This window comes from Nicotiana tomentosiformis, chromosome 3 (assembly GCF_000390325.3).
Source record: "Nicotiana tomentosiformis chromosome 3, ASM39032v3, whole genome shotgun sequence".
Classification (NCBI taxonomy): domain Eukaryota; kingdom Viridiplantae; phylum Streptophyta; class Magnoliopsida; order Solanales; family Solanaceae; genus Nicotiana; species Nicotiana tomentosiformis.
In genome coordinates this window covers 69,596,847-69,607,236 of record NC_090814.1, presented here as the reverse complement: position 1 = coordinate 69,607,236, position 10,390 = coordinate 69,596,847, and the positions used below count along the sequence as shown (strand labels likewise).

General features: G+C 39.8%; 1 protein-coding gene across 1 annotated transcript; it reads right to left on the bottom strand.

The window, feature by feature from the left end:
• Nucleotides 1-4,761: 4,761 nt before the first annotated feature.
• On the bottom strand, nt 4,762-9,824 carry LOC104117692 (uncharacterized). The gene is made up of 8 exons (XM_009628768.4): nt 9,412-9,824; nt 7,853-7,992; nt 7,630-7,729; nt 7,311-7,409; nt 6,634-6,981; nt 5,967-6,059; nt 5,649-5,855; nt 4,762-5,387 (listed from the first exon to the last, which is right to left on the bottom strand). Exons 1-8 carry the CDS (start codon nt 9,727-9,729, stop codon nt 5,124-5,126), a joined length of 1,569 nt encoding a protein of 522 aa, XP_009627063.1. The 5' UTR covers nt 9,730-9,824; the 3' UTR covers nt 4,762-5,123.
• Between the last annotated feature and the right edge of the window lie 566 nt (nt 9,825-10,390).

Here is a 10,390-nt window from a genome sequence, read left to right as displayed (position 1 = left end):
AATCTATTCACAATCAGTACATTACCATCAATATACGCTAATGGAATAAATTCCAATGGAAAAGCTACAAAAATAGACCAAAACTTGAAATTGGCTCAAACCCGGCCCCCGGGCCCACGTCTCAAAATCCGACAAAATTTACAAAACTAGAAAGCTCATTCACTCACGAATTTAACCATACCAAATTCATCAAAATCCGACATCGTTTGTTCCTTCAAATCCTTAAATTAAACTCTTAAACATTTCAAGCCCTAACCCCCTACTTTCACTCCAAAATCCTACTAATTAATGATGAACAAGGCCATAGATTCACGAAATTTGTAAAATTATGGGTTAGAATCACTTACCCCGACGTTGCTCCTTGAAAACATTCAAAAAATTGCCTCTCTCCCGAATTTCTCAAATCCAAAAATGGAAAATGAAGACAAAACACACGAGCTGGGGCTTTTCTGCCCAGCACAGTCGCACCTGCGGCCATATGTCCGCTCCTGCGGTCGAATACTCGCACCTGCGAGAACCACTTAAGCCCTCAATTCCGCAGCTGTGACCCTAGGTTCACACCTGCGGGCGTGCACTTGCGTAACATTTCCGCTTCTGCGGAACCGGCCCAACTCTTCCTTTCCGCATTTGCGCTCAAGGCCTCGCACCTGCGGGTGCGCAAATGCAGCCAATTCTTCGCACCTGCGTTCCCAACCTTGGCCTTCCATTTCCATATTTACGGCTTCCCCAAACGCACTAGCAGCCTCGCACCTGCGACTCTTTCTTTCGCAGGTACGAAAATAGCAGTAGCAGCAGCTTCAGCTGCATTTTTCAACTTCGACAAATCCGTTAACCACCCGGAATCACCCCGAGGCCCTCGGGACCTCAACCAGAAATATCAACAAGTCATATATCAACATACAAACTTAGTCGAACCTTCCAATTACTCAAAACAATATCAAATCATCAAATTACCCTCGGATTCAAGCCTAAGAACTTCTAAATTTTCAAATTCGGCAACCGATGCCGAAACCAACCGAACCACGTCCGAATGACCTCAAATTTTGCACACACATCACAAATGACACTACAAACCTACTCCAACTTCCGGAATTCCATTCCGACACCGATATCAAATTTTCCACTGCCCGACCGAAATCGCCAAATTTCTAATTTTGCCAATTTAAGCCTTATTCTACCACAGACCTCCAAATCACGATCCGGACGCGCTTCTATGTCAAAATCACCTAACAGAGCTAATAGAACCATCATAATTCAAATCCGAGATCATTTACACATAGGTCAACATCCGGTTGACTTTTCCAACTTAAGGTTCTAAATAAGAGACTATGTGTCTCATTCTACTCCGAAACGACTCCGGGCCCTAACCAACTAACCCGGTATATCATAATATAGCTTAAGAACATAAAGGAAACAGAAATGAGGGAAGCGGGGCTATAACTCCTAAAACGACCGGCTGGGTCGTTACATCCTCCCCCGCTTAAACATACGTTTGTCCTCGAACGTGCTGAGAGTTGTTCCAAAAGCCAAGAAATGGCTGTGTTACTTCCCCATGCACATACCCGGGGGTGATCCCACGTCACCCTATCCCATACAGGTCTGATAGCACAGCATAACTGAAATTTCTAAATTCAACCTAGCCCACAAACCTTCGAATCAAATTTTCAACATCCGAAATTTCCTATAAGATTAGAGGTCTGCATCTACATACCGTATAAGTCTAAACAAGTTGTACCAAAAGCCGTAACCATAACTCAAATACTCAAATTCAAATACCGCATAGCTCGAATGCTCGAAGCAATGATTTCAAATCACAGTATCGACTCAAATCAACCTAGTGCTGGTAATAAACCTCATATCAGGCAAAACCTCATTTTAAAACCTTCGTACACTGCTGATAATGAAAGAAACACACCGAATTCATAACCATTCATTAGACCAACAGGTCATGGAGCTCCCATTCCTTCTACAAGAATTATAGCAAATTTCAAAGCCGACTTCCGATATTATCCTCCCAATTATACCACAATCAAATCTGATAACATCCATTCTAGGCCCAATGACCTCGTCTCATCCAACACGACCACTCTAGTAACATGACACACCAATACAATCTAAATCCACAACCCGTGCAATCCGTGCACCAGATAGCAACATTCCAAATGTACACAATCGTAACAATGACCCAAACAGGAGATCCGTTCCGCAAGCTCGACGAGTACCACCCCGATGCAATGCTAAGAACCCATCACACACCGCAAAACCATAACACATGAATCTTACACGAGGGATCATATTTCCACATAACTCTGCTGCAATACGCGACCCTATCCAAATACTGATCCATATGAAATACCTCAAGCCACCCTGCTAAAATCAATAACCATGTGCAATTCAACATCAAGTACCCAAAGTGCATTACCATAACCATGGAGAAGCAAACGACACCATGCCACATAAAACCCGAAAGAACATAACCAATACATCATCAACCAAGCAATATCCAATACTATTCTCGCTCAAATTCCGCTATAAGGCCACAATAGAACCGCACCATATGTGCATATAACCAAAGAATTACAACTCCTCGTAGCATAGAAGAGTAACTCAACAGATCATTTCAGAACACGAATAAGCTTCACATCAACCGGATGGCACATCCTTCAACATTAGCAGTATGGAGCCAATCAATCCGGCTCGGTGTAGAATACACATCCTAATAGGGCCTACCAATGGGCCCCAATCAACTATGGTCAGCCACCAATAGATAAACAACCTCCGAAAGTCCACAATGACGGAATCATAACACCTTCTATCATCTGGCTAGCTCTGGCCACAACTTCACAGTCCACAACCATGAAATAATCTGCTCCTGAGAGCTCCCAATCTCCAATTCTATAGAACACATGAATCACCATATTTGATTCCACCTCCACCGCCCGAATGCCTAACACCTCTCTCATACACAATCATCCTACGAGAAATACTTTAAAAATTCTTCCGTGCCACCTGGCAAAAATTTCAATATCAACAGTCGATCAACCAGGAGAGTGCCGCAATATCAGCGAAGTACCAATAAATCAAAACACACTGCCCCTTCTGAAATGTACACTCTCATCAAGCTATACCAGATAGTAATATCATTTATCTGGTCATCAGAATCCGTTCATGTTGCCTAAGAATTTATGTCCTTCCCTTCAAAATTGAACTGTGACCTTGTACATGTAAATTCTATTCCTGCACAACATACCACATCTATTATGCTATCGTGTGACAAGCATAAAAATTCCATTATCAACTCTTTTTAGGTTAATGATATTTAGTGCCAAAGCCACAACTCACAATGCCACCGTGTTTTGACACGGATTTCGGCCTCGGCCCGACCGGCTAAGCCATCCCAAGTGAGACATATCCATATCCACAATGTAAATCAATAATTCTAACACAAATTCCACCATGTGTACGGCATGGCGTCCGATCTCGGCCCGATCGGCTAAGCCATCTCACTTGAGACATAACCTCTTTCAAGTATTCACTCAATTCGCATCTCTTTCCCATCATTCATTACATGGAACAAACAGCCTCATTTATTAAATAGTTCTAGGCACTTTGGTACATTTTACAATTCAAGTCTTTCTCTTTTTATTCATTCAAGTAACGTCATCATTCATGTCGATAAGTACCATCACATAAGACATTTCACACATAAGAGAAGGAGCTTGGAAAATCATAGTCACGTTCTCAAATAGCATGATGACATGGTAAACATCTAAAACAATTAGGGAACATGAATCTTCCAACCTAACATACTAAGGCAAACAATTCTAGTATGATCAAGTCGAAACTTACACCAAATATTAGGACACCAGATGTTCGATTCTAGGAAGAAGAGAGTTAGCCATACATACCTCAATTGCGCTTCTTTAGACTCTACAATTATCCGGAACCCTTAGCAACCTCAATCTATTTTAGCAATATACAAATTGAACCCAAAATTAGGAAAACATTCATGGTTCTAGTTCCCTTTTCCACACATGCATGCAAGATTAACAACCCTCATACCCATGGACCATCTTATTAATTACTCATTTTCAGGGTATAGATTCCTACCTCTAGGATGGAGGCCTAGATTGCTTTCCTTGATAATCTTCAAAGTTTCAAGCAAGAATTGAAGAATAATTGATGAGGGTTACTTTCTCACTCTAAGGCTCCCTCTCTCAGTCTATAGTATCAGAAAATGAGCTCAAAATAGACTAAAGGGGGGTGTTTTAACGGAATAGGGGTCGGGGTTTTAAATTAAGAAAATGGGTGCCCCGAAATTATCTTTTAATAAGAACATGCGATTTGGTGGATAGTTTTCACCAAGCGCACATAGTTGTTAACAAGTTCACGTCTCGCCCTCCTCTTTCTCTTCTTTAATTTCATGTGATATAGAAGTGTAAGGATTACAACAGTCCCAACTCACGGGAAATGTAAGGCCCATTACCATCAGTCATGCAACTTGGCCCAGATGTAGCCCTTGATCATTTCCCCCCATATTTGATCATCTAATTGGTGAGGTTCGAACACAGTTTTCGCAATAATCCAGGCTTCTTTCTGAACATCCCAGCTCAAGCAGCCTGATTCTTACCGGGAAAATAACAGTAATGTCAGTAAATGGGGGAGAGGACTGCCGCTTGATCATAATAATGGTGCAATGACTTGGCTGAAATTCAGCTGCACAAGCAACTCTGCATAGTAAATCGACATGATGAACATTGATTATCAGGGGATCAAAAATGGATTTATTATGATGTCAAACTAAGTTGTATCAACTTCAACAGTTAAACACAACTATAGTATAGTTACTATACCATCTCTGACAGTCAAAGCAGGAACTAAACAAGCTAAATTTATTTACAAGATCAGATCAGATTTTGTATCTCATCAGAACTACTAGCTTTCACCTACATACAATTGAGAACTTTATGTCATGTATCAATTATGTAAAGAAGGGGAAAGAATCAAACTTGATCAAAGTTCTAGTTTAATCAAAATGAGCATCGAATAGCTGCCTGATAACCAATATGAAATGGTATAATGAATAGGAAAAACATAGCTTGGCCTGAGCGTCAAAAAGTTGCTCAAAGTCCTGGTATAGATTCAAGATTGTATTTCTCTGCAGTTAAAGTTTCAGTCTCTCGGTTTTCTGGCATTTTTGGCTCCTTCATAGCATCGAGAGTGTGTAGATATGTATAAGAGGCACTTCTATTTGACGGAGGAGTAGGATTGCTGATTCTGCTAGCAAGGAAGCGGCGGATCAGGCCCCTGAGGAAGGGAGCCATGGTGTCTGGTTCATGCTCCAAGTAGTACATAATACCACCCATACAGGCACAAAACAAGGGCACCTGTATAACAATCAGACACCGCATATTTGATTGAGAAGTTTCATTTCATGAAATTTAAATATTTGAAAAAACTGTACTTTCAGAGAAACCCAATATTTCAAGAACAAACTTCCCGTAAGTAGTTCAATTCTTTCAATGTTTATCCAGGATATATGCTTAAATTTATACAAGCAAGCTATTAAAGTAGTCATAAAATTTAGGAAATTTTGAGTGGTTTAACACCGCAAAGCACCAAATTGCATTAAAGGTGAGACAAGATACCTCTGCATTCTTGATAGCCGGAAGCAAATGGCGATTCACTAGTATATACCATAAAGAATCTGCAGCTCGAGGAAGAACATATAAGGCAAGTTCGCCACGTCTAGCTTTCTTCTCCAGCAACACAGAGAGGCCTGAGAGTGCCCCAGCTACCCAATATACAAGCTTATGGTCCTTTGACGCCACCTTCCGGTGGGAACATATAGCAGCCTTTTATTGAGATAGAGAAGTTAATCAGTAAAGCTAAGCGAGTCAACCAGCAGCATCACAAAAAGAGCCTTGGGACTACCAGAGGTATGAGGCATCGAGAACATATACTACCTGAAAGATTCCAACAAAAGCGGACAAGAAGGTTGTTGAGCGAACAGCCCCTGTAAGAGCATACCAACAGGTGCGCGTAGGAGCATCCATAAACTGGGATAACATTAAAATAAGATCAGCAAGTTTTCAACAGAATTACTTTAGTAGCAATTCTACTACTCTAGGTAACAATAACATAACTTAAAGTGTAGACCTTCGTAATTGTTCATCACATGGTCCTCGTAATACTGCTATATACTGGACCCAGGCAACTTAAAAAACACAAGGCAAGTACTACAGAATTGATAACAACATACTTCAACTATCAGAGACAAAGTTTCCTTTCTTTTTTCTCTAGTTCTTTTCCTTTTTTTTCCTTCTTGTTTCTCAAGTGTATAAACTTTGTCTTTTCTTTTTCATTTCCCTTTTTATTTTATCTTCTTTTTTTTTTTTTTGGGGGGGGGGGGGGGGGGAGGTTGTTCTTCTTAGTCAAAATATAGCTTGAATATTTCATATTTATCCATATAACTGCATTTGACCACTACAAAGTCCAACATATATAGCATCTTGTGGGTCTATGATGATCCCATTTTGTTTAACAGAAGTACCAGCAGCTCAGCTATATGATTTGACAGGAAATCAAAGCAGAAAGATAGGAGTAACAGAGACCAATATTAATAAATTGTACCTTCTGCAAGCGTAGAACGACAAAGGGCACAAAAGTCAAAGAGAAGTAAAGAGGAAATGTCTTCCGGAAAGTAGCTGCCGCTGCATTAGCATTATGAACTAAGCAAGAGTTGGTGCCTGGGTGAATTACAGAACACGGGATAATAGATGGAAATTCTTCCAACTTCATAGTGTTAGAACCCTTTGCTTTGGATAAATAAGCATGTAATGAAGCAACATCAACTGGAGAGCCTCTGCAGCAATCCTTAACGGCTTTGTAGACAGGTGCTGCAACTGGCCCAGTCTTCTGAATGAAATCTTTATATGCTTTTGGAAGACTCTCAGGACGCATTATGAAGGAATACATGACCTGCAAAACATTTTATTAAGAACAAAACTAGATCTGTGACAACTTTTTCCGGATGTAAAAGAGAACAAGTTATCTAGCATCATTAGTATCATATGAGAAGTTCAATCTCCTATGCATATTTAAATGATTTTTAAAAAAAAGGAAAAAAGAAGAAAGTACAGAAGAAATTCAATCTCCTAGTGTTTAAACTTGGACATTTGAACATTGATGATATCCCAGCCACCCCCTTCCAATCCACCAAACTGCAGGTAAGTACAAGGAATTTGAAACAAGGGTAATAAAGGCGCTCTTAAACATTTGCCAAAAAGGTTAAGCACCATGTAAATTACCTGGGCACATGCCAATGCAAAGAGTAAAGAATCTCCGTGACTCCAGTGACTTCCCCACAGATGAAACCGGTTCTTGGCTTTGGCAGAATTATATGCACACTGACCATATGTAAAGTCATCAAAATAGGAGCCAGTAGAAAAACAGAAAAGGAAGACTTCAAGTAATAGGAGTAACTAGTAGTAGCAGCTTTTATCTGTATTCATTTGTTTTCCTTTTCCTTTTTGTGTTTCGCTTGATCTTTTTTTTCCTTATTTTGTCCCCCTGTGTGAGTTTTGGGGCCGGGAGAGGGGGGGGGGGGGAGCCAAGGCATGCATGTACCTGTGCTAGCCTTGCCAAAAGATACAAGGCAAGCGTTCTCCGCCTGTTGGAATCATCTAATGCTAATATAGCCAGACCTGCCACTGAACCTGCTAAAATTCTGCCCATCATCCCCTTTAGCCAAGTCAAATATATCGGATAGGATATCAAGCATCAAAAGCTTCTCAAAGCAACAGCAACGAAAAGTAAGTCAAAACTTTTAAGTTCAGCATTCTATACTTACGCATTTAGGGGTGTCTCTTTTCTCCTCAGCTTTCTCAGCAAGCATCTCAGAGCATGATAGGAACCAGTAAATCCCCCAAAGAGCAAACCAATTCGGCATGCTTCCTCTCTTACAATTAGATCTTTTTCGGAGACAAGTTGCTGCAAAAACACAAGGATTATAAAATGCACAGAACAAAAAATGAACCCTCTCATGTATTCATAGATGAGATCACGGACGGGCGGGCGGATGGACAAACAGATGAACAGACAGAAATCCGCATACATGTACTCTAAAATTGTTTTATCCTCCTTCCAGAAAATCTTCTTTTACTTCTTCACTCAGGATTTTGCGAGTTGTGCATTTTGGGGGGGGGGGGGGGGGGTGGTTAGGGGAAGAGCTAGTTCAAAGATCTGAATAACCTCCATTCAGCTTTTATGCCCCAGTGTAATTGCGAAATTATTTCACTAAACTTCCTGAGGTTAGAAACTACAAGAAAACTTATCAAGAGGCCCCTTCAAACTTCCAATGCTTATCAATCACAGTAATTTATAGAGTTTTCTTTTAGAAATAAACCCTGAATTAAGAATAATCTGCAGCATGAAATATTAGACCAACTTGAAATATGTTTTCTCCTAAAACAATTGTTGTGGGCAGCGCACAAAGTGTACTCGATCGGTAAATATATTTCACCACTAAAGAGTAAATTAATTGACGTTGAGCTACAAGCACAAGGAAAATACAGTGGGACAAAGGTAAAATTGGGTTTAAAAAGTGATTGGGAGAAAACCCCACATGATTCACCATTGACACAAAGAGCAGGTGACTTTTATCCTAAAAAGATAAAAAATAAAAAATAAAAAAAAGGGGGGGGGGGGGAGGGAACCTGCGGGCACACATACACACGAGCACTCACACAAAAAGTAAATAGTTTTTACTCTTTAATCTTTGATTGACTAAATATCCTTAAGGCCAGGCGTTTTGATAAACCCACATGTCCCAGTAGCTGATGAAACACAATACATAACTGCCAGAACAAAGTCATAAACCACTTGGAGAATAATCATCTAGTATGGTACTCCAGGGCACTAAAGAACCAACATATCCTATCTCGGAATTGATAACCATTCCATCAATTTATCAATCAATCAACTAAGGCTCAATCCAGAAATATCGAGGAATGCATAACCATTCTATCTATTCAGACCTAGAGTCAATATTCATCAAGTGCTGAAATAAATAAATAAAAACATATAGAACGCAAAGCTAAGTAGGACGTGGATGCTTATAGGCCAAAATGCCCTTCTCTCCATGAACTATATCATGTATTTCCCAAAATTATTTCATTAAAATTTCATAAAAACTTAAGCAATTTCAGAAATAAAATATAAATCCTAAAACAAATCTCATCAGAATAGAAGCAATTTCAGAAATGTAACACAGTTGAGATCAGTAAAAGGCAAAAAGAAAGTAAAACCAAAGAATCATCAATCAAACAATTAATAAATTAATCTAACGTACGTATTTGAGAAATGCAGAAGTAGACAAGTAAATAAACACAGTTTCAGAATTTATAGAACCTTGAGATCAAGTAGAGAGGAATAGGACTGGCCGCGAGCGAGCTTAAAAGCTCGGAGGAGAATTCCGATGCCAACGCGCACACCGTAAGAGAGAAGAAAACTTTGGCAAACGTTACCGATAGCGTTGGCAACGCAGGATTCATCGGCATGGTCACAGGGCGGGTATAAACCCCGGGCACGACGTTGCCGGCGCTGAAGCTCTTCAATTGCCTCTCTCAAGCGTTCCTCCGCCTCACGAAGACGGCGCTCGGCGGAGACACCGCTGTCAGTGGAGTCGTTAGGTAGCTGCGGCGGGGAAGAAGAGGGCAGAGGATGCATTTTGGGGAGAGGGCGATTGATGAGGGTTCTCGCATCTAGAGAAAGAACAGAGTTGATTTCCGCTGCTTTTTTCTCTTCGAAAGGTGTGCAGCGATTGAACAATTTTATATTGATGATGTAATAATTAGAATTATTGTAATTCTTTGTCCCATTTTAGGCTGACGACTAATGTGTTTGTTTTGGTCACAAAATGTAAGAAATTAAAATCGTCCACTACTTTATTTTTAGGCTAAGCTCATATCATTACCATATTAAATAAAAAAATAATTGTTATAAAACAATAAAAGAAGAAGAGCATTATAGAGAAAAGTAGAGAGAAATTTTTTATTGATTTGGGAACAATTACAATGGAATAGAACTCTTTTATTTATAGGGAAAAGTGACTTAGCCACCAAGTAACAACCCTAAAATCTCTCTAAAATATAGACATTCACCATAAATAAAATATTATTTATAACACTCCCCCTTGAATGTCTATTCAACAGATAATATGCATCGTTAAAGCCTTAACTAAAATAAAACCCAATGGAATTTTTTTTTACACATGTTTAGAAATACGTCTTTTGGTTGCCTCGTTAAAAACCTTGCAAGGAAAACCAAGTGGGACAAAACCTTATAAGAGAAAAAGAGTACAACACGTATTAACTCTCCCTGATGAGAG